The sequence below is a fragment of the Micropterus salmoides genome, unplaced genomic scaffold, assembly GCF_014851395.1.
Source record: "Micropterus salmoides isolate LMB-PRFRI ecotype aquatic unplaced genomic scaffold, ASM1485139v1 Ms_hic_scaffold_6, whole genome shotgun sequence".
In the NCBI taxonomy this organism is placed as follows: Eukaryota; Metazoa; Chordata; class Actinopteri; order Centrarchiformes; family Centrarchidae; genus Micropterus; species Micropterus salmoides.
Genome location: NW_024044348.1, coordinates 31511162 through 31535680, shown reverse-complemented (window position 1 = coordinate 31535680; position 24519 = coordinate 31511162). Strand labels below are relative to the sequence as shown.

Here is a 24519-nt window from a genome sequence, read left to right as displayed (position 1 = left end):
TTAAAAAAAAAAAAAATAGAGGCAATTATAAATGTCAGCGGGTGTGGTGTCATTGCTTGTGCTTAAGGACAAAAGCAGAGGGAATTTTTCTTTCTCTCAAGTGATACATGATATTGTGCACACAAGGTCATCAGGTTAACGCCGACAATGGCTTTACTGTAAAGGTGACACATGACACGGACCATCACATTACATCACTGGACATATGTGAAAACCCAGGGTCTATCAGAAGTGGTTCTGGGCAGCTCTGATGTCTAGGAGTGTCTTGCTTTCGCTCTGTGGCTGCTTCATCTTAATTACATGTGCTAAAACTTAGAGTTATAGTGTGGGGATATTCTTTCAGACGTGCTAAAGTTATAAATTATGCAGTAATTTTATAACTTGTTTGGAAATACTGAAAAATACTAAATAAAGTTTTGGGGGAAAAAGGACCTTCCTTGACTTTGGTCTAGCATTTCTAAAGAGTTTCCTTGACCATTATTAGAATTCAGCTCAAAAGATGAGATGTCCGTCTGGTACAAACATAACTCAAGGGGGTCTGTCAGAAAATAGCACCTAAAACTTACATTAAAGCCTAATAATCCTCCTGGGTATTAACTGTGCTATTTTGTATTGTGGGCTTTTTTTTCCCTGACAGGACCTCTACTACAAGTCCTACGACTGTGTGTGTGTGATGTTCGCCTCAGTGCCGGATTTCAAAGAATTCTACACCGAGTGCGATATCAACAAGGAGGGCCTGGAATGCCTGAGGCTCCTGAACGAGATCATCGCTGACTTTGACGAGGTCAGGAAGTCAAAGGAGGAGGATCTTTGTCCCTCAAATTTGTTACCAAGTACTTCTCTGTGACCCAGAGAACTTTAAAGCCCCAAACCGTTATCGATGGCTCTGTTTATACTCTGTTTATCCAATTCCCAGTGTTAACCACTTGGACGAAGAACAGGAGCTAAATCACTAAAATGTAAACAGGAATAAATATTGTAAATGATGAAAGGAGGGATGAGGTAGATCCCCCACATCACACTCTTGTTTTTCTCTAACCCAACAGCTGCTGTCCAAGCCAAAGTTCAGCGGCGTGGAGAAGATCAAGACAATTGGCAGCACCTACATGGCCGCTGCAGGGCTTAGTGGTACGCCGGGTCAGGAGAACAATCAGGTGGAGTAGCTACTGCTTCAGACCAGGGTCAGACCAGGGTCAGATCGGCTTGGTTAACTGTTTCTTAGCAGCCACCACACTTTTTAGCATTATTAAACAAAATGCGTAAAGCTTGAAGCAGTCATAATGAGGCTTTTGAATGATATGTTCTTCAGGACAGAGAGAGGCAGCAGGCCCAGATAGGGAACATGGTGGAGTTTGCCATCGCTCTGATTGGCAAGTTGGATGGCATCAACAGACATTCCTTCAATAGCTTCAGGCTCCGCGTGGGTGAGTGTATGCAGCTGCTTGGCAGCTTCAGCATAAACCTTTCATTTACTGGATACTGCACTGCTGTACTGTACTGTACTGTACTGTATCTAGCTCCGTTAGGATTGACACACTGACCCAACAGGTGCCGTAACCCAGAGGGAACCTGGCGTCCTGGGAACCTTTAACCTTGTTCAGGAATGTGAATCATGTGCTTTGTCATTGCCTATGATGTGAGGGTCTAGGAGTTTATTTCAAATTTCCAGTCATAAATTACTGTGATTACTACCTTAAGTAATATACAAAGTAAACGTTATGCTCAAGCCAGTTGAGTGTCTGAGAAACTCAAAGCCATGCCTATTGTGTCTGCAATCCTCAGTTATTCCCCCTCAGTTGATTCTGAGCAGACATCTTGGATAAAGGTTTTGGTTAAAACATTTACATTTCTTGGGAGATAAAAATGTACTTAAGGGATAAACACAGACATTTTGCACTGAGTGGTATAAACCTCCTTTAGCAGAAGGCTGTCCTTATCAGCGACTTTGAAAGAAAACCCACCAACTTCCATTTTTGAGATGCATGTTTATTAAAAAAGCAGTTACAGTGATTCATCTGCTGTCCATTTCATGAGGCTTTGAACTATTCTGCGGTTGATAAATTGGTCTCTGCAAGTGTGAACGGTTTCTTAAATTACTCTTAATTACTATTGTTAGCAGTAGAATTCAAGGTAGCACTGCATCCTTGTAAATGGAACAGCAAAACTGTTCTCCACTCCTTATCTAAATAGTGAGTCTGTGTAAAGTTGCTGAACTGCAGCCACTGTGGCCACAAGTGACAATTACAGGATAATAGTTAATGCTAACACATAATGTCACCGTAACACAAAAAGAAGAGTCATAAAGGTCAGGAGGAGAAGAGACTCAGCAAAATTGAATGTTTACTAACTTTTGCAAACAAAAGCTACTGGTCACCAAGTAACACCAAGTAAACCTGTAGCTGCAAAACCATTTAATATGTTGAATTGAGTAAGGTTTTGTTTAATTTCTTATGAATTGTCATTTGTAAGATGAAGATTATGTCCTTTTGTTTTATCATACGTTTCTTAGTCTCTCTTTAAAGTGTAAAGTGCTGTGAGGTAAAGTGCCTTTGATAGGCTTCCACATGGATTAAATCTAAATATTCTCAAGGACTTGGTAACACTCAAATGTCTTAATTTATATTATATTATTTAATATATAATCTTTCTTGTCTTTGTTGGCTGGGTCCTCAGAGAAGCATCAGAGTAGTGTTTGCTGTTTCACAATTCACTGCTATATCTTTGAGAACAGCTACATTATTGTCCAAGGCCTTCTCATGCAGTGTCTCTTCCTGCACAAAAAAAATATATTAGACTGACATAAAACGTTTGCTCGTTCATGTCCTTGACTAAAAGCCATGAATGAAAATGTTTTTTATTCTGGCAAACATTTCACCTTTTCTGGTAGATCTCGTAAGTGCAGCCTGAGATCTGCGGATGGATGACTAATTTTTTCCTCTTTAATCTTACATTTCATCCCGTCTTTTATTACTCTATACCGAGTCAGACTCCAAACTTGTTGTTTTTCCACAGGCATTAATCACGGCCCAGTGATAGCTGGAGTGATCGGGGCGAGGAAACCTCAGTATGACATATGGGGCAACACGGTTAACGTAGCCAGCAGAATGGAGAGCACTGGGGAGCTTGGAAAGATCCAGGTACGTTCAGCATAGCCTGAGATTTCATCCGGTGTTCTGAAAGGTCAAACGGTCAGATGTCACTTCTCACATCGTTAGTACCCCTAAACTTTGTGGCCTGTTGCAGATCTCAACACAATCATGGCTGCGTTTAGAAAGATCCAATTTCTGACTGTGATGAACATTTTATTTGCTACTTATTTGTGGGGTGAAAGCTCAAATTAACTGCTCCGAAAATGTAATACTAGCTACAATATAATGCCATCACAATCAAGTTAATACATGCAGTCAGTAAGAGAGGTCAAGGGGTTACTTTTGCTGCAAGGTAGTTCTCACAATGGACTGTCATTTAATTTGGGTCTCCAGCTGTGGTTTAACATCTGTGGACTACTTAGCAGCAAGACATATAAAATGTTGAACTTGTAGCTGCGGTTGTGCGTCATGTGTTCTGTGTCTACATCCAGGTAACAGAGGAAACGTCCGACGTGCTGCAGAAGCTGGGCTACTCGTGCGAGTGTCGGGGATTAATCAACGTGAAGGGGAAAGGAGAGCTGAAAACCTTCTTTGTGTGTACCGACATGTGCAAGCAGCAAAGTATGGGGTTGAGCTGAGGCTAGGCCGCCACAGCCAACAGAACGGGAGACTGTCTCGTGTACACAAGTCAAGAGTTTATGGACTCCTTTGTGCCCCAAGTGTTGAGGCAGAACTGACTGTAAAACAGCTGTGATTTTGCTGCACATTAAGGACTAAGTGCTGGATGTCGCACTGAACCAACACTTTGTACTCTGGACCTGTTGGACAGACCAGAAAGGTGGAGAGATGGTCAGTACGTACAATTGCCATCTTTTTTTTCTATTCATGAACTCATTTACGTCCTGTGATCAGTCACTTTTGTACTTTTTTGTCTTTAACTTAGATGTTGTTGGTGATAGAAAAACCGTGTACTGTACTAACAGCAAATACAGGTGTGTAGTTTTTGAAGACCTCTTCTGTCTTTTAAAAACAAAACAATAGATTCTGTTTGGATCATAATTTGAAACCTGTCTGGCTTTCCTGTTTGAGAAGGGATGGACGCTCTGCTCTGTTACTGTGTAATGAGCGTGGCATATGTGAGCCGTTTTCATATGAGAAACAGGCTGTACAGGAGATTTAGAAAAACCTGCTCCTTTCTTTCACGTAACGAAGAAAAGTAGTAAGTTTCACTTTTTGGCTAAGCTGAAAATCCTTAAGTTACTGCATCGTCAACCCCCTTTGACTGCCCAATAAGTTTAGGTTCCGGTGTGAACAACTCTATATGTGAACATATTTTAGGTTCCAGCTGTGTATTTTGGCCAGAGTAACAACTGTTTAATATTACATATGACAAGATATTTGCTGCGTTTCAGGAGGAAATAGAAAATCAGTGTGCTGTATGTATGTCATCTGTTTAACTGTTTATCCTGCTTGTCTGCATATATGCTGCAATGAGGGAAACTTGTGACGCTCTCCTTGGTGTCTTATTCTGTGTGATCGAACAACCTGCCACCTGTGAATGTTTTTCTGGCTCCCGCTCAGATCATCACCTGAACAGATCTGGATCGCGCTCTGTGTCTCTGAAAACTTGATTAGTCTTGTGGCCTTATCTTTTTCAGACCATCATCTTGTTTATAATTGTGGTTACATAATAATAATAATAATAATAATGTATTTGCCTTTATGTGAACAAATGTGACAATGAATTTTGTACAGTAACAGAATGTAATAAATGTTTGCAGTTTGTCATTCAGTATTTAACAGGAGCCAAGTTTTATATATTAAAAAAAGGGTTTATTGATTATAATGGATACAAATGTAACACAAAAAGCACCTTTCATACAAAACTCAAGTTATTAAGGTGTTTGGAATTTCATTACACAGTGACAACTGGAACTGCATCCCGACACCTGGACAACGTCTCCATTGGTTCAGCCATCTCCTGCACTGAAAACATTAAAATCTATTTTTAAGTTTGGAATTTACATCCAAAATTCAGCACACAAGAACCAGAAATGTTTTTGCATATTTTGATATATTCAAGTGAAAAACAGTATTTACCTGTTGTGAGGTCAACGAAGGGCTCAGGTGGTTCTAGAGGTACAGCAATGCCCATGGCCTTCCTGACACCGTAGATGCTGCTGACGTCACATGGGGCCACTTGACCAGTCAGTTCTGCCAGGTTCCCAGTCACCTTCTCAGCTACGGACAAAAGAAGAGTCAAAAGGATATATTGTGTAAAAGTGTGTTATTTGCATTGTAAGAAGACAGACAACCAAAGCCAATCATGGGTGATAGGAGTCAGCGGTGGTTGAAGTCTCCCTTCTGCTTATCTTTGCTACCTTTAGCCAGAACATTTTACACAGGAAGTTAAAGTAGTAGTTTGACATGTCCAAAAGGCAACAGCCTCTAAGATAATTAACACATTATATCTTGTCTATTTAGTTCAGCCAAAAACCAAAGTATAAAAACCCCAGGATGTGGTTTTCACAGAGACAGAGGGTAGCAACGTCCTGAAGTCTCCGCTGGTTGCCTGGCAACCTCATGTTTTTTTGTACTGATTATGATCACCATACACACTTTCAGATCTCCATCCAGACTAACCAAGCGGCAACCTCCAGGGCTGAAAAATGAAGCAAACCACTAAGTGCCAAAAACTGCAGTTCATCAAATGGCCACTTGAGGCTGGCTCCAAAAGCCCATCAATCCCCATAAACTGTTACTGTAAAGTTGTTAAAATGTCCAGTTTTATACAGTCTATGGCCCAATCCTAAGCTCTACCTTAAAGCCTAAACCCATACAGATTTAGTTGACATCACCTGGTAAGTGCGAGAGGCTGCAAGGGCCCGAAATGGTATAATGGGACAGCGCGTTCCCTTGATAATGCAAAACCATGGTATGTACAATTGTGGCTTTGGGACTTTTAGACTTTTTACTTTCTTCACGCCCAAGGCACAGAAGGGACCGAGTGTCTGAACATATTCCAGGCTCTTGCCTTACAGAGTGGACCAGAGGTGATTAATCAAAACAGCATTATACACTAACATGCAAACTTCTTTTTTCTTGCAGTTGCTCTTTCCATGTTGGTTTACCTGTTTTTAATGCCTCCAGCTTCCCCTGGTAACCCAGAAAACATTTTAACTTCACAACACTATAAAGTGTGGGTTATTCCCTCCGGCTCAAAGTGTGTGAGAGAGCCCTCATGCACTTGACGATTTGACGGTGGGGCAGCCCTAAGCCCTCACAGCCTTACCAGGAATGTGCCTTAAAGTCCCTGAGTGTGGAGACTGGGATTCAGACTATAATTCTAACACGCCTGACCACGTCACATGAGCATTCATGTACACTGGGCATGCACATGCTGGTTTTAATAGGAAGCAGATTATCAACTCTGAGGTTGTTTGCTTAGTTACAGAAAATACATTGAACAAAGAAACACAATGGCGAAAAGTAAGACCAAAGATTTCTTTGCTTGGACCGACGAGGTGGACCCATGAGTATAAAGCAATCAACGCGACGAATCAGAGAGACACGTTGTCTGACGCTAAAATAAACACCGCGCCTGTGTAGGATCCCCGTTCAAGAGGTAAATGGAGTGTTTTTAGAGGTCTACAGGTGTTGGGTTGAGTGGAGGAATAAAAGGGGATCATGCATCGAGAGGCTCTTACCCAGCTCCAGCTCCTTGGCAGTTGGGGCCAGTAAGCAAATCATGTTAGGTGGCTGCTTGGCGCTCAGACGCTCCCTCTGAGCTTCCTGCAAGTCGCGCAGGAGCTTTGTAGTCTCGTCCAATTTCTGCTGGAAGTGCAGGGCCTCTGTGACAGACAGAAAGAAAGAGTTAAGTTAATGCTTCCTCTGGGCTCCTACAGTTACCTTGTGGTAGCCCCTCCTGTCCTCAGTTACATGCATTAAACACAATACAGCCTTTCTTTCTCAACCCTGATGTGGAGCCCTCTGTCTTACAGTTACATTAATGTGCTGAAAGAGGGGGAGAAAAAAAAAGTTTGATGGGCTGTTGGAAAGATCTAAGAGGACAGATAATGGGATGCTAAATGGCTCATCTAACTGCTTCAGATGAGGGCTGTTTTTTTTTGTTTTGAATTACCTCAATGGCAACAGCCTGTAGAGCGCAATTATGAATTTCTTTGTTCACATATTCCTTTGAGACGGCGATAAAGCAATCGGGGCAGGCAGGAGGTTCAGAAATCTGTATCCTGCTCTCTGTGTTGGCCGGATCATGTGTGTGATCTTACGTGAGAGTGGGTTCAGTTGTACAGGTTCATTATCAAAATGATACACTTGTTATTGTGGAGCTGAAAATGTTTTGCTGTTCATTTGAATGACTTCCTTAGTTTCCTGTCTGATACCGAACTGACAAAGCTACGAGCCTTTTGATGTGTGACTTCATCTGGTCCTCGTGTGTATCCTGTCTATGTGGCAGGTTTCTACTCATATTACATGCAATGTAACCAGAGCTGAGGAAAAAACAGTTTAGATAAAATGCCAAATATTCTCTGGTTCAGGCTTCTTAAATGTAAGGATTGTTTTTTATTTTGTACTATTCTTTAACACATTACAGACTAAATGGTTCCTGCACACACAGTCTACTGGAACACCAGTCTCATTGGTAGTTTATAGGTGTATAACTCCCCCGATTCAAGACCTTTGTAAATGCACATTTTAATAACTTCTAAGGCATTTATGAGGGAATTGAAGTGAACTTACTTTCCAGACTTGCATATACATATATTTTAAATGATCAGGGTAACATCAACTAAGTCCGTCAGAAGTTTTACCCCTAGAGAGCTCCTCAGCCATCTGCAGGCCTGCAGCAGTGTGCAGGAAGTCGAGCCTGTTGCAGTTGGATGCTTCGGGTTCAGCTACCTACAAGAGACAAGGGGGGAGGAAACAAAATGTTTGGCCAGATTAGAAAAACGCATTCCACACCAGACAGCTGACACATCCAGGGAACATCCAAGCCTTTAGAAGACTCTTTCGTCACGCTGCTTCTGCGCTCCAATAAAAATCAAACCTAATGAAAAGCTGCAACACCCGGGCAGGGGATGAGAGTAAACTGGAGAGCGGCCAAGAACAGCAAACAGCCAGGACAGAGGGTTGCTGTGTGCCTGATGGAGGGGCCTGTGCTTTGGTTTCCTCTGCTGCTCTGAGGAGCGATTCAGCCGCGCAGCCAGCGGGCACTGAAAGAAAACACGGGCCTCTCCAAATTCTCCAACAGCGAGCTCTGAGCGAGCAGCCCTGCCGTGTTTTGAAGGGAAATGTACTTTCCATGCGTGGATGGATCGCAGATAAAAGGCAGGCCCCTGCTATGTTGACACAGCTGGTTGACGCAACAACCATCTGCAGAGGCCTCTATGACGACAAAAATGAAATGAAAACATCCACACACGAGGTTAGGGTGGAAAAAAAGACGTAAAGAGCACGTGCTGCACGCCAAACAATGGCACAGCAGGAGCTCTTCTTCTGAACATCACATCCAACGTGATGAGAGAGACAGGCTCCAGTATAGAGTTACATAGCAAGCGCTGATATTCCCAACGTCTACTTCCATTTGTACCGTACGGTGATACACACAAGTTACAGAAGGTATTTATCCCTTTTTGTCATTCAGCTCCAGATTTGTGCCAACTCTCACCTCCATGTCGTCCTGGTCCTCTTGTGTATTCGTTACCTCCTCAACCTGCTGGACAGGAACAAATAATAATAATTCAGTGAATTGGTACTTGGATTTCTTTCCTGCGTTGTTTAACACATTAGCAGCAAACGTCTGGAACAGTTACGGTGTCACTTACTGGCGCCGTCTCCTTCAAGGTTTTTGAATGCTCGCCGTTCGTCATTGCATCCAGAAGATTGTCTGCCAGTTTGTACACATACTCGTCTGATTTGGCCAGGAACTCTGACAAGCTGCCAAACGCACACACACACACACACACACACACTTGATTGGATTGAGGAGACAACACAGTCAGTCACTGAGCAGCAACAATAACCACAGAATAAAGTCAAGCTAAATATAATACAACTCACGCCTTCACAGTAATCAGTGAAATTCTTATGTGATGAGCATCCTAGCAGAAAGGCCTAAAGCACCATGAGAAAATCATACACGACAGACGGAGGATGAAAGTGAAGTGTAAGAAATGATGGGTTGCAGTCAGGTTGAGGCCCAGTCTGGAGTGACAGCCCCAATCCAAAAAAAGACAAATCTGGAAAGTAATTAGCCAGGAATGCCCAAATTGACGTTTTGTGAAAATGCCACAGAGCTTTGAGTGCGTTTGTGGCCACGCGGCACATACCTGTCTGAGCCCTGCAGACTGGAATCCTCGCCATAAGAAGTGTAGATAAGGTCGGAATCATCCTTGCTGATGTTGGCGAAGCTGGAGTCGTAGGTGGGTGCGTAGGAGGTGAACGGGCCGTAGTTGATGTAGGACACTGTGGGAAAGTGTTATCAGTTCTTTATCTGCCATGTCGAGCTCAACCAGCAGGGAGGAGAGGCCTTGATACTAGTTCTTATTAAAAACATGAAGTTGGAGCTGCACAGTACCTGGAGTAATCCGGTTCCTCTTGTCTTCCCTGAAACCCTGCAGGGTGTTCACGCCGCTCTGCAGCCGATTGGACATCATGCCCAGTTTCACAGGGCAGTAACCGACATCTGCAGCAGGAAACATTTGGTCAACTTTCAGAAGTTCCCTCTCCGCCTCATTTTGTTAATTAATCCAAGATCTGGGGCTGCAATTAACTTTTATTTTTATTATCAATCAGTCTGCCAATTAAAAATTTCCATCACAATGGGCCAGAGTTCTAGGTGACATCTACAAATAGAGTCCAAATCCAAAGATCTCAAAATCTTAATAATTGCCTTTCTGTTGATCAGCTGGATTAACAGACAAATCATTTGAGCTTTATTAAGATTCCAGACGGACATACCTCCCACTGACGGATCTGCTGGGTTGAGGATTGCCAGAGTGGTGGAGCCATCAGACTTCCGCCTTGCAAACTCCAGCTACACAACAAATAAGTTACAGGGCTTAAAAAAAAAAACCTTTTCAGAATAAGAAATGAATGTGTTGATCCAGAAATGTGTTGTGGTTAAACATTTGGGATGGACAAACATTAGACAAACTTCTACTCCATCAGTGACCAACAGCACCACCCAGATAACTCACACTGAGGGGCAGAACCTCTCGTGACCTGATGTTAATCCTTCCAAATGTCTACAACACCAAGTCCTCTATTAGGCTAAAAGTATGGACATTATCTCAACTGAGGGCTTTAAAAGTAGATCGGTGGAAAGAGCAGGACTCGTGATGTTTTTAAGAGGATGTGTGTGAATATGAACACTGCTTTCTCACATCACACTGCAGCACTCTGTTGGACAGCTTTCCTCCAGACTCTTCAATGACCTTGCGGATTTCCTCAAGCTCTTTCTCTGCCTTTGCTGCTTCGTCCTTGGAGTCCTTGTCCTGTCTGCAAATGAAAGACATATTGAAAGACAGCGGATAGAGACACTTTGGCCGTGAAAGAAAAGTTGTTGTTTTTTTTTTTACTTTGTGGCATTAATAAAAAGCACGCACACTGCAGCAAAATACTGCAGGGGAGAACACCTGCGTGAGTGCTTTGCTAATAATCGTGTACGTGTTTCGCTGATGTCAAAACACACCATCAAGATTTTGATTACAGTATCTTCTGTTGTAATACAGAAGGTAAAAAGTAGCACAGTAAAGGTTTCTCTGCTGCTCCTCTGACAATAAGTCATAACCGACACGTGATTTTAATCTCCCGGCTCTGTGACATCACTAGGCAACAACGCTGATTTAAAAGATGTACAGCCCGAGAAAGATACAAGACCCAGCATGCTGCGAGGCATTCCTCACATTCTCTGCCTTCTGCCTCACAGCGGAAAAGTGATTCACTTTAGCGTCAGAGGAAAACAAACTGACAAAAGCCGACACAAACATGCTGCTTTTTTCTTTTTCTTTTGGCTGATTAGTCATCTCAACCTTACCTGTGCTGACGTGTGACGGACAAGTTAAGCATTTATTTCAGTTTTTAAATCTGGGATTGCGGCAGCCTAGCTGGAAACTGTAGTTGGATGAGCCACATAAAAAATCATTTCTTGATTGACATGAGAGATCTGAGATTTTATTCACGTCACCCAACATAAACTGACTTTAGCATGAAGTAAAATATTAAGTTTCAAGTCAGCAGGTTAAAGGACCTTGGTGTGCTGGGCGTCTGGGAGCTCTCGCTGGTGTCTGTGGGTCCCTCTCTCTTCTGGTCCAGGCTGGTGCCCCCTTGTTCCTCAGACTTCCCTTGCTGTTTGGCAGAAGGGTCGAGGCCGGACATGAACTCTATGCTCTGCTTCAGGCTCTCCAGCCTTTCCTGTTGGACAGGCGATTAAAAGTGCATTTATATTGTTTACTTTGAATTAGGAAAGAGAAAAGAAGAATTGAGAGAGGAACAATTACAACTGATGATGCTGTGTGCCATCATTCTGAGAACAATTTGAGACTATCTGCTGCCCCCGTCTGTCGTATTATAGCAAGAGCAAAGTCATTTAACTTTGTTCCAGTGATTCATATGAAATTTATAGCAAAAACATCAATGTTGCTCTTTGTTTAATTAGTATAAAAAGTTGAATAACGACATCTTGAGGCAGATAAAGCTTTGTTTCAGAGAACAGGAAGATTTACATATGCCCAGCAAATACCATGTAGGTTTAAAGAAGTTTCTGTTGAAGGTCGGGTGTTGACTGTACATCTAATTATCACTGTATACTGATTAGGAATGGGTGAAAAGGCCCTGAAATAAGATCACGATATTTCAGGGTGTTTCTGCGATAATGATATTCTTGACGATATCACAAAATACTGAAAAATATTTCTCATCAAACTCAACGGGTGCTTCTGCTTGAGGTGGTGAAATAACTTTGTTGTGTTGCCGCCTTTGTTGTTACTTCTTGCACATAATGCGTATTGTGGTCTGTTGTACATCTGATCTTTTGTAAGCAAAACACATCCACACTACAGTCGCTCCCCTTTTTGTAAGTAACTCCTCCACTGCATAGCCAGTAGCAAGGTTACCTTCTCTTTCAGCCATGCAGGTTGTTGCGCTGTGTAACGGTATGATGTCAACAAGTCGGAATATTGCCATTATCACATTCAGTTTCATACCTGGTTTAAGATCTTCATTCCAGAGTGTAACAGTTTTCGAGCTGCTTTATGGTAAATCGTCTCAGGTTTGTTGTAAATCATGGCATTTTCACACATGATCCTGAAATCCACCTGCATCAACAACACATAACACATCAAATCCTTTACAACATAACAAAAGAACGTGTGAATCAAAATGAATTGAGGAGTGTATAATTCTGGTCCCATGACAAACCTTATGGCTTGGCACATGCTACAGTTATGAGGGGGCGAAATCTGGCGTTTTTGCTTTATTGTGCTCTTACTTTGACATTGATCTAGCATGATCATCTTCCAAGTTATTTCCAGGGATATTCATAAGTTTTTTTGTCCCCAATCCAAGTCCTTTAAAATTTCGGTATCTGCTAATATCAAGTCCGATCCCATACTTCTATTTAGCTAAATATTGATTAAATGTTTATCTTATGCATTGAAATAACAGGAAGCTATAGACCCCTAAACTGACACAAATTAGACCACCGCCCCCATTTGATAAGATTTTGTCTCAGGGTGCCCCATCTAATAGGATTTTTGCTTTATAGATATTTTATTACATAAACTGTATGAAACCTTATGACCAAAATAGTCGCACATTCTATCATTGTGTTACTTATGGACGGAATTATAATGAAAATAAATAACTTCCCTTTTTGCTGGGGACCCCCTGGAACCCTCTCAAGGACCCCTGGGGGTCCTCAGACCCCGCTTGGACTACTGTAGACTACTACATAGGGCGATAACCACTAAATTGAAATACCGCGCTATTGGTCAATCCTACCCCGGAGGATGGCAAACACTGCAACAACCGCAATCTTCATACTGTACACTTCAGGGCGTGTTAAATTAATAAATGAGTGCTTCAAAAGTTCCACAACCGTAACAAGCTCTGTAACGGCTCAACGACGGATCGCCACGGGCTGTACGTGACCCGACTACAAACTCTGAAGCTGTTGTGTTGTTCTACTGTTTATTTGAAAGGTTAGCTAACTTTGCGTTAGCATATTGCGCAGTTAATGTGGCTGGCACGCTCGGCGATGTTGGACTAACGTTGTGATCCTGAGGGACAGTCGAGAGAAATTGTGGACAGTAAGCCTCATTTGAATCTCGCTAACTAAGGAGCGCAGTGTGTCTGAAGCCTGCAGCTGTTTTTCATGTTGCTTTCTGTGGAAATTTAGTTATAACGTTAGTACAGCGCAGACACTGTTACTCTGCTATATGGCACCAAATTACTTCATTGATGAAAAATGCGATAATACCGCGCTGTTGAGCCCCAACGTATTGCCGCGGTGGAAATTACTTCACCTACAGACAGCCCCACTACTAAATCTGACAAACCTTATTTTTCATGAGTTACCTGATCCAAATATTGAGGGTCCTGATTCAAACTACAAAGTTGATCATCTTAAATTATTGATGATGGTACAAATAAAACATTTTTAACTGGGAGAATTCGACTCTTGAAATTGAAGCGACGCGATCAGCTAGAGAGAAGACATCTCTCTGCTGGAGACAGAAGTTGTGTTACAGAGTCATAGTTCTTTTAATCTTTAGCTGAGTACAGACACAGGTCTGACTCAGTAACACAAATTTACAACCACAAGTGGGACGAGTGTTTCTGTGGTCTCCAATGGAGAGTCGGCTTCTCTCTAGCTGATCGTGTCACATCAATTTCAGGAGTCGCGTTCTCGCAGTTAAAAGTTTTTCTTTATTTTTGCTATCATCAATAATAAAACAGACTAAGTTTCATTTCGGATTGTCGTCAACTTAATCATGGAATTAATGTGAATAAGCAAAGGCTAATATGATCTGCCTCTGGCGACGTTTGTCATTTTGGTTTATCCCGCTGTGTGTGTTTACGTAGCATGCAATAATACACCCGTGTGTGATAAAGACAGATACCTTGAGTTCATCCAGCGACTGGTAGTACTCTTTCTTTACTTTGTCCTTCATTGTACTGAAGTCCATAGGCCGTTTGATAATCGCAGAGTAGCCAGGAGCAATGAAGTCTGTCACCGGAAACGAGAAGAATGCACTGGGATCTTTCCTAAAGCGAGAAAAAAAAAACACGCATGCACACACATAAGCACTGTGAGGAGACTTGCTGCTGAATGTGCAACAGCTAATAAACTAACAAACAGATTCACAATTATTTCACATCAATAAATGATCCAGGCTGCCTACCTTTGGAGCTGCCTGATGAGCTGGTTCAGAGCTTCCTGCAGAGGAGTCTGCTCCTTTTCTGCTGGGAAGAATAACAAAGCATTAAGGACAGAGTTGAGAGAAAGTGTGGGTATAAATTGCAAACAAGAGGGAATTTGGGTCTACCTTCCAGTTTATCCAACTCTGAACGTATAGGAGTTCTGCTCTGGTCATCATCTCCATCTGCATCCTGTCCTTTTTTCTTCTTTGTCATCTGTACAAAACAAACATTGCATCTAGCATGCGGACAATCCATGTAAACTAACTACTCCCCATTTTACTATCCCACCTAGAAGAAGGGGATAACATTAGGATGTTAAGCGACGTTACCTTTTTCTTTCCTCTGTCATCCTCTGGCGACCCAAAGCTCCTCTCTTTATCCTTCTTCTTTTTCTTCTTCTTGTCCTTGGGTTTGTCTGCCGGCTGTTCGTCGTAAAACGTATCCAGGCTGGAGCTTCCCGTCGTCACTTCGTTTCCAGACACTTTCAACACAAGCTTCAGCGGTCTCTCGCCGTACTCTGCAGATATCACAGGCAATAAAAACAATAACAGTGAGTTGCTAACGCTAGCTTACCCGGCAGGCGTTGTAGTGAAGCTATAGTCCATGTTGTTTTGTAATTTCAAATCGCTGAGCTTGTATTCGAACCACATTGTGACAGCTAAACCAGTCTGGTAGATAGCTTAAGGTCAGCAGTTACGATAGCTAATCAGCTAACGTTAGGTTAGGACTATGGTCGTGCTAACACGCGCGAAACCGTGGATCCAAGCCTCTGTGTTTAAAGACAAATCAGCAGATAGTCCAAGTGGACAAACGCTTGAACTATCTGAAAAAAAAAATACCTTCATATCCGTGTTTATCGGACTTGTGCTTCTTGTGCTTCTTGCCCATTGTTTGTATTTTGATCTGGCACCGGTCGGTTGTTCTCTCTCCTGTGGTGGCGGAAGCACTACACGGTAAACTGGGAAGAGCGACGTAGGCCCCCTATCGCCCCCTATCGGTGAGGCGGTGATTACGCGAGGGGAAATGACCCCTCTTATCGTCGGTAGGGGGCAAAGTAAGCTTAGTATTGAACTTCAAACATGGACCAAGCCCTGCAAAACTTTTACCCCGAGTACCCTTGTGATTCCAGCTATCCATCTGCATTATGGACCATTTAAGGGGGAGAGGATTTGACACTGAATTATCCCTATTTCTAAAGACGTCATCTCTGCAAGCACAAGGGACATCAGAGAGCCATAGCGTGATCTTTCAGTTGGAGCTAGCAGGTGAATTTGCTAAGCTAAAGTGCTCTTGAGCAAGAAAGTGAGCTCCACTCAGCTCCAAATACAGAATCTAAATTGGGGATAGTGATGGCGCAGTGGAAAAGACACATGCTTTTGGTGTGAGAGACCTGTGTTCAAATCCACTCTGAGACACCAGTGTGTCCCTGAGCAAGACACTTAACCCCTAGTTCCTCCAGAGGCGCACGACCTCTGACATATAGCAATTGTAAGTCGCTTTGGATGAAAGTGTCAGCTAAATGAATAAATGTAAATGTCAAAGTCAAAACAAACTATAAGATGCTTCAGGGGACAAACACATCCACCAATATGTGCATGCACACTTAATGGCCAATTCCAAGGGGTTCCCTACATAGACATAATATAGATAATATTTCTATATTATGTCTATGGTTTAAACAGATTAAAAGAAGAATGGTCAAAATTGAAGCAGCTGAGGCTCTGATATACTTATATTTAGCCTTTAGTGAATGTCAACCTTTAAAAACGCTTAAGCCTACATTTCCCATAATGCAACTCAATAGTATGTTTCATCAGACCTGCTTCGTAAATATCTTTCAAACTCAATGTCCATTTTGTAATGCAGGCTTTCTGTAATACACTTGAAGTATTCAAGCCCAATAACCCTGATGACATTATTGTACATTCAAAGTCTGAAATCACATTTAGTCATCCCTTTTTGTCAATAGTAATGTTAACATGTTTTTTGGGCTAAATTATCCTTTTCATTTCAGCCAGCCGGAGGGTTCTGTCTGTGTCTCTGTTTGATGGACAACAGCAGAAAGGCAGCCAGTAGGCTACAGACAAAGAAACCAAGTAATCAACCTTTCACTGTAGCCTCCATTTCATGGGCTGACAGAGTGTTGTCTAACTAACCGGACATTCCAGCCGTTGTCATTCCAAGGGCGTCAAATATCTAAGCTTTGTCACCTTCGGTTGGTGATACCAACTCACATGGCAACTTCTAGCATTATAGTTCAATGCACTGCGGAAAGCCCTTTAGCGTCAGATTTCAACGCTAAAAGTAGGCCTATTATAAATGACAGAAAAGTCTTTGTAAGGAGGTGGATGGGTTGGTCAAAAACTGGACCTTCACCTAGCAGACTGGTGTTCATTTCCAGTGTGAAACAAAAAGTCAACTTTTTAGTTTTTAGTTATGTTATGTACATAATGTCACTTAACCTACGTAACTTGTGTCTTTAACCCAAACCACGATCTTTTCCTAAACCTAACCAAGTAGTTTTGGTAGCTAAACCTAACCAAATTGCATCGTTTCACAGCATTAACCACTAGTTTTAAATGTAACTGGTTGTTGCATGTTTATTTGCTAACTTGACCCGGAGTCCTACACATGCAAATACGACGCTAAAGGGTACCCAGTGCGTTAAAAAGTGACGCAAGAGGTCTTGACCAATCGTTCATATTTGACGCCATGGGATGAAAACGGGTTGGATATTCACGGGTACGTTTACATGCTGTTATGTGCAGCAACTGAGCAGCTAATTAGTGATCAAACCTGCACCTGGTGAATGTTTTTTTGGCCGCTCATTCACCAAGCCAAGTGGCAGGATGAGACAAGTGGTTGTGTTTGTAGGTTAGATGGAAAATGAGACTTTAGCAGGAAAGCTAATGTGTGTTGTTGTTCAGAGTCTGTGACTCTTGTGTTGTGTGGCAGTCTGCTTTGTCTGTGATAGACTGTTGACATTAATTAATCCTGCAGGAAATGATTGTGCCAGAGACTGCTCAAAAATAACGACATCAGAATAAAAAAGGTTGGAAATGTAAAGTGTAGGAGTAAATGCTAACACCAGTGAATGGACACCTAATAGAATGACAATAAAAGTAAGACACATTTAGTGACATAAGTAAACTAAAATAGAATACAAGATTTGATTAGCTATTTCAAAATAAGCGTGTTCATCTACATTTAATAAAAATACAGTAAATTAAATCACATTAATGCAAAACTAGGGGGCGCCATCATGGAACCAAAAAATATTTTAAAAATGATGATTCCTGAGGAGAACACAAGACAGGTTTTTTACAGAGCAGATGTGCTGCTGTAGCAGACAAAAACATGCTATTTCATTTCAGTTGGACGTTAACGTGACGTGAATCTTGTTTAAATAAACGAGATATAGCTCCAAAGGGAGACAGATGACACTTGTTCAGGGTTGGACTCTGTAGGACACTGTACAGTCTGGAGCTTCCCTGCATTGCAGAGCTGTTATGCTCTGTTAAATCGGCACATATTGTACCGGCTGATGAATGACAGATGTTTTATTCATGGAGGAAAGATAGTGTGCATTCTTTGAAGCACATTCCAGGTTTTATGAAGAGGGTAAAGGATGGGGGCAGAAGGTTTGAAAGGAATGAAGATTGACTGAATCCACCATTTCAGCCATTCCTGCCTTCAGATGAAGAGGGGATTCTGACACTGTTTATGTTTGAGCCTCCTATCTATGTAAACCTATCCCCAACAAATTACCTCCTGATTTGTGTCAAGAAATACAAGTCCCATAGTACACCCTTTACATACTGGTACAATTACTAGCTGATACTGCTTCAATTACAAGGCCAACACATTGTTATCAATGGAATTCAAGGGCCGAGAAATAGTTCCCTGAAAACCTTCCTGCAACCCAAATGGGAGTACTGGAACAAAAGTCGTACCTTTTAGGTACTAAATACAACACACAAAGAGAACACTTTTCTTGTCCACAAAATCAGTGACTTTCATTTATGTATTATAAATATTCTATCCCATACAAGTTTTTCATTTCTCCTATGCTGCACCCAAACTTACCCCTCACATCCACATACTCGACTCTGTCACAGAATTCAAATCTGCTTCTACTCACTTTAACAGCATCTTCTGCATCTTATTGTATACTGCAATATGGATTTTTATTTTGAAATTTTATTATTGCTGTTTTGATGCGTTGTTTATTTATTGCATGTTTTTTATTACTGATCATAAATGATGTGAGTGACCTGAAGTGCCATTAATAAAATGTATTATTATTATTATTATTATTTCACCTTTAAAATTGATACAGCAAACGTGTTAGTAAAAGGATTAGAACAAGCTACCCTTTTCACAATACACATTTTATTGTTAACATAAAAGTATTAATTCGTGCACTTTTTCCCTGAATCAGAGTGGGTGTAGTGGTGTGTTTGATACTACCACCTGAAGGTGCCAAAGTTAGACATTTAAAATTCCTACGCATAGTAGCTTAAAATTGAGGGATTTTAGTTTTCGTGGAGGAACAAATCACATAAGGTCAAACATATTTTACACTCACATTATAAGCATTTAGCAAACCTTGTCCAGAGAGTGATTTAGGATTAATGTAACAGGTAAACATTTTAAAATTCATTAAAAGCAAGTAGTGGTAATGATTATAGTGGTCAGAGGCAGTGTGTCCTAGTGCTCTGTGTCTCGGACCTGAGGAGGGGAAGGGCAGGATACATGCCAGCCCCCGGCCAGCCCGCTGCAGCCCCAGAGAGGGATCCATCTGCTTCGTTCCAGCTGCAGAGCTACACACACGTTGGAAGTCCACGGATTAAAAGGAGATCAGTTACACCAAACAGGGCTAACAAATGGCAGATGTTGTGAATGTCATTATCCTCTGTCACAACAGAGGGGCTAAAGGGACCCAGAGACTGTTTCCACATGAAAGCGGCATTCCAGCAGAACCATGGGAAACCGCTTCCCACTCTGCAGACTGGATGGAACTGGGATGTTTGCTGTTTTCACATATACACAACAAAAATACAAACATGCATACAAATGCAGGCTTTGAACAGTTTATTGACTGAACTGGCATTGGAGATAAAATGTGCTGTTTGGATACCACTGAGCCAGAGCACTACGGTAATTTAAAATTTTTTAACGTGCTGGAACAATTCAGTTTGAGCTACTCTAAAATAACATGGAGCTTTCAAGTTTTTCTAACTTTACATGCCAGTTACTGTTGTATATCTACACCATATCTTTTTCACTTGCACTTGCATGAAGTTTTTTAAAAAATAAACCATGCCGTGATTTATTTTAACGCAAACATGAAAACGTTCTGCTTCCACTTGAATATTTGTAACATTGTTTGTCTGGGTTTGGTAGCTTTGACATTTTCAGAGTTTGAAAACTTGGATTTTAAAATTACTTTGGGTAATTACATCAAACGTAGTTCCTGTGACAAATGTAAATTAATAACTTATTTCCTTATGGATACATATGAGAATATGGCGTGAAGTTTGGGCGTAGAAGTATACTCTTTTCACTAGATGCTGTCAGAGCGCTGTTCAGATATGACAGATGAAATGTTTGGGGTCATTACAACTGTCAACGCAGAACGGTTTTGAAGATGTAACCAGCCATCACAAGTAAGTCAGACAGAAACATCAAAGAGGAGAAGCCAATCATTCTGCCTCAGTGTTTTTCTCCTGCCTGCCAGTCTGTCATGGCAACATCTTTGAGCATCAATCACTCATCCCCGTCAAAGCGTTACGTGTATGGTGACTCTATTTTTATCTGCAACCAAAACACCTCTTGTGCGTGGCTTTGATTATCAGTTTTTACAGCTCGCCACTGTTTCCGTGATGTTCCAGTCCTGTGGTCCTCTCTGACATCCCAACCAGGTCGAGGGATGGAGGTCTGGGCCGATCTCGTGCTGTAATGGAACAATACTTCGACTCTAATGTAGAGACTGCAAATAGGTTATGCTGCCAGGAAATACCCAGCAATGCCATGATAACTCAAGTGGAGATTATTTTCCAGAAATTCTACGGACAAACAAAGTAGCAAGTGCCAAAAATCAGTGATGCGATTAAGATACCCAGTCAGATTCAAATCCAGGACATTGTGGTTTAACCATAAGCATCTTGAACTTAGTGAATGTCTTATCCATCTGCCTTCTCCCATTGTTAGCCACAGTCTTCTCTGATCCAATTACTCTAATGTATATTTCATTGAGCTTGCCTAATGTTTTCATAGTTTAACGCCACCCTCTGCTTTAAGGTACTTAATGTTTTATTCTGTTTTTTAAACTCCATTATATTTTTTAAGGGAGGCTGGTCTGATGTGCGACTCTGTTGGGGATGCTTGTTGAAAGTTGTCTGTGTGTGTATTTCCATGGAGCACACACATCACAATGCTTACATGCATCATACATTTTAAAGTGTGTGTTTGTGTGTGACAGGACAAGCAAGGTAGGGGGAGGCGACCGCTGATTTCTGTCGATCTGAGCTTTTATTTTCCCTGAGCCTCTGAAGACAGTGGTCCTGGGGTGGGAAAAAATACACAGGGGAGACACGTTAAAAGCCTGCGAGCTCGGTGACGATCCTACATCAGATCTATAGCCTTTTGAAAGGTTCATATGAACTGAAAGTCAGCCACTGGGAAATGGTCTTTGCAAACTCAATGAGAGTTTATCATCTCAACAGAGGGAGAGGCACTGTTTGAGGTGGAAATGCACTGCCTGTAGTCTCACTCCCTTCAGAGGTGTATCAGGGACCCCTCCTTCCTCAAAAATAGGTAAACCTCCTTATAAACAAGGTATCTCAGCTGTAATCCTTCTTTGCCTGTAGCCCCGTTAAAAACAATCCTATTGAGACATACAGATGCAATTAACCTTTTTCTCCCCCTTTCATACAATTGTAGCAAACTAACTGCGAGAAGAAACAGCTAGAAAAGGATCAACATTCCTTGAACAGTGATAGTCTGATCATAACTAGCAACAGTAACATGGCTGTAGGCACAACAAGCCTATTAAGCATTGGATTTGCCTTGTGTTGTAGTTAAAGTTCCAATGAGACAGAAAGCAGAGTGCTATTTGATTTCACATATTTACATGTTTCCTGTAGAACACAACTCTAGGTAAGAACTTGTTACAGGTATTTATTGCTGTGGCCAATAGCACTGAATGTGCACCTGCCATTCAGACTTGTGGAATGTGAACTGCCATTAAGAGAACATCATGACAGCCGGACCGGGACCGAACACTGCTTCCGAGACCAACAAGGACCAGTTTCACGACAGGGAATACAGTACAGTACTGAGGTGGTTTTCTTGTCAGATTTGTCTCTTGGCACCCCGGGGCTGAGTCAGCTAATAGGACAGCTAGCTGCACCGCTGACAAAACTAACCAGCGGATGACAGATACAGTCTGCAGCAGCGGGTTAGTAAAACATAAAGTCATCTGTGCATCAAGAAACTCTGTAACACACGGTACACTATTTCCGGTCGGCCTCGGAGGCTGTGTTCGGTCCTGGTCCCGCCGTGTCCTCTGGGAAGCTGTTAAGCCCGGGTCCGTAGCTCCCTGCCAGAATTCTCCGCTGCTTCCCCCCCATCCCACGCCTTAAAACCTCCTCCTCCCAGTAGTCCAAAGCTCCTGCGCTAGAGTAGAGGTATAAACACTCCTCGGTGCTCAGAGCTCCCACTCCGGGCAGAGTCAGCTAATATGAATACTAGCTACGTGGCTAACTGATCTGCCAGTAGGCAGTAGTTACTAGTTACTTGGAACAGTTGGCAACAGTTGGAAGAAAATTCAGTTTAGAAAATTTCTGTATGATTGAAAACTTTCTTATAAAGTAAACCTTGAGCTGCTGGTGGCTGCTTGTTTTGCAGTCTTGTTCAGCCTGCAACAGACAATGCTACAGTGTCCTGAGCTCATGAACAATCAAATCCTTCCCACTGGTTAGGCATAAAAAGACCCACATGACAGTGATTTCCAGGGCCTCGGAAAAGTGGGAGGAAACCAGAGATCACTGTGAGGGGATGACGATAATTGTCTCATTTAGAGACTGATGCCCACAGGTAAGAGTAATTACGGAGGACCATTATTCTCTCCTGTCTGTGGGTGTGGGTGTTTGTATGCTGCAGTGGCCAGTGTTTCAGGCGAGTCTCAGCAGCAGATTACAAAGGTGTGGCTTTTGCACGACATCTAAATGTGACACATAAAAGACAAAAGTGTGGATCAACAGAGGGTGTCTCAGCCCCATTCCGCTACTTTGCCATCAATCTGACAGATGGCATGGGCCTGTCTGAGGCCCTGGCAATGAGGAGTGCAGTGGCTTCAAAGGCCCTCTGTAATCTGCAGAAACATCACAGGCTGCAGAAAGTGACTGTCTCCCAGACACCCGCCCTACTAAGAGGGCGAGCGAGGCGCTAATGAAAGGCAGATAAAGGGATTGCAGGCACAGACAGCGCTTTGTGAAAAAAAGAGAGAGAAAACATCAGGTAGGCTAGCCTTTTTTCTTTGCCTTTCTTTTTCTTTTAAAGAATCTACAGATAAATGGTCTCGTCAGTCCTTTTGTGTTCCCTGAAAAACAGCAACACACAGATAAAGAGTTATTTTCAAAGCTCTCCTCCCCTATTGAGTGTGACTCAATTCAGACTAAATGGTCAGTGCTGAGTATGGGGTAAAGTTTGTGATGATGGAGGAAGGATGAAGATTGTGCTTTTTTGTTGGAAATGCCACTAGTTCCTTGTGTTTTTGGTGGCTTTGATGTGCCAGTCAGACATGGTGCTCACTGACAGCCACAACATTAATCAGAGGGACTCTGATGTTCTTTGTCACACTTTGCCATATTCATGTACTGCCCAGCGAGGAGCCACATTCCTACATTTGGAGTAATCAATTAAGTCTCATCTCAGTGCACTGCTGGTTCACATATCCTTCTAGGTAACACTGATGCCTGACAACACCAGTATCAATAGCACAATATGTCCTTATACTTTCTAGGAAACGGTGGGGTGACATCAAGCTGTAAATCCCCCAACTATATAAAGCATTTAGCTGAAACATATTGTAGTTTTATTATATTATATAAAAGTCAAATAATTATATGCTTTGGATGAAAAAACACAAGTTTCCACAAGCCTGACACAGTGTGATGGGGAATCTGGACAATTAGGAAGTCCCTGGAGGCCTTCACAAGTGTACTTGGAGCAGTACACGGTATGGACAGGTTCATGGAGCGAGCCTGGATCAGTCATAGTCTGCAGACCCTCACTCAGTTCCAGAGCCGGGGGGATTTGTTAGCTGCTCTCTGGGTAACCAGGCCATTCTCCATTTTAACACATTTGCCTGTTTGTTTCTGACAAGCCACTGGACTGTGAAGGCCTGTCAAGCTGGTAATGGTTATGTTCAGGGAATACATGCAGCATATTATCCATCCTTTCCAGTGTGTAAAACCATATCTCAGAGGTGTGTGGAAAGGAAAGAGAAACTAAGATTTAACAACCAGACTAAATCATGGAAATGTGATACCTAAAATCACAGAACTTAGAAACCCAATTTAACTCATACAAACAAATACACTATGATGTATGAGATCAGTAGGTATTGTGACTGTGCTGTGACCAATACCGTACTAGTCTTACACAAAAAATTCCTTTATGTGAGGGTCCACCGACTTTGGTTCTGTCAGCCTCTCTCAACCATAGTGTTTTTTCTTGGTGACATATCTGTTGCAATTAATAGGATTCTGACTCTGATATGGATTAACCTGGCCTGCCAGTGCTGAATCCTCTTAAAGTGAAATGCTTCAGAAGCTGCTGCTTCTTATATCTGAGTGGCAGGAAAGATAATTTTTTTGTGTATCTACTGTATTTTGGAGAGTTTGCCATCATCCAGTGTTATATTGATCTTCATAACAACTGTAGAAATTGCTAATGTTTTATTTCATACTGGTTAAGA

The 24519-nt window shown here is 42.1% G+C and overlaps 2 protein-coding genes across 6 annotated transcripts in view; one reads left to right on the top strand and one right to left on the bottom strand.

Moving 5' to 3' along the window:
* The window catches only part of adcy7 (adenylate cyclase 7), a 60911-nt gene extending 56027 nt beyond the window's left edge, over positions 1 to 4884 (top strand). For 2 of the 3 annotated variants that reach the window (XM_038700648.1, XM_038700647.1), the window contains 5 exons: positions 638 to 784; positions 1047 to 1154; positions 1310 to 1424; positions 3013 to 3137; positions 3581 to 4884. In XM_038700648.1, coding sequence (XP_038556576.1) covers positions 638 to 784; positions 1047 to 1154; positions 1310 to 1424; positions 3013 to 3137; positions 3581 to 3727 — 642 coding nt within the window. In that variant the 3' untranslated portion in view covers positions 3728 to 4884. The remainder of the gene's footprint in view (positions 1 to 637; positions 785 to 1046; positions 1155 to 1309; positions 1425 to 3012; positions 3138 to 3580) is intronic. The other variant, XM_038700645.1, reaches the window with a different exon arrangement.
* Positions 4885 to 4900: 16 nt separating this feature from the next.
* brd7 (bromodomain containing 7) lies at positions 4901 to 15507 on the bottom strand. Of its 3 annotated transcripts, none has more exons than XM_038700649.1 (17): positions 15374 to 15507; positions 14864 to 15051; positions 14660 to 14747; positions 14516 to 14576; positions 14234 to 14378; positions 12317 to 12427; positions 11362 to 11525; positions 10496 to 10610; positions 10071 to 10146; positions 9688 to 9795; positions 9440 to 9575; positions 8936 to 9047; positions 8779 to 8826; positions 7922 to 8009; positions 6797 to 6940; positions 5190 to 5330; positions 4901 to 5075 (listed from the first exon to the last, which is right to left on the bottom strand). In XM_038700649.1, the coding sequence occupies exons 1-17, from the start codon at positions 15420 to 15422 to the stop codon at positions 5005 to 5007; spliced, it is 1845 nt and encodes a 614-aa protein (XP_038556577.1). In that variant the 5' UTR covers positions 15423 to 15507; the 3' UTR covers positions 4901 to 5004. The 3 variants fall into 3 exon arrangements, with proteins under 3 accessions (XP_038556577.1, XP_038556579.1, XP_038556578.1); XM_038700651.1 differs by having other exon boundaries at positions 8779 to 8823; XM_038700650.1 differs by having other exon boundaries at positions 14516 to 14573.
* Between the last annotated feature and the right edge of the window lie 9012 nt (positions 15508 to 24519).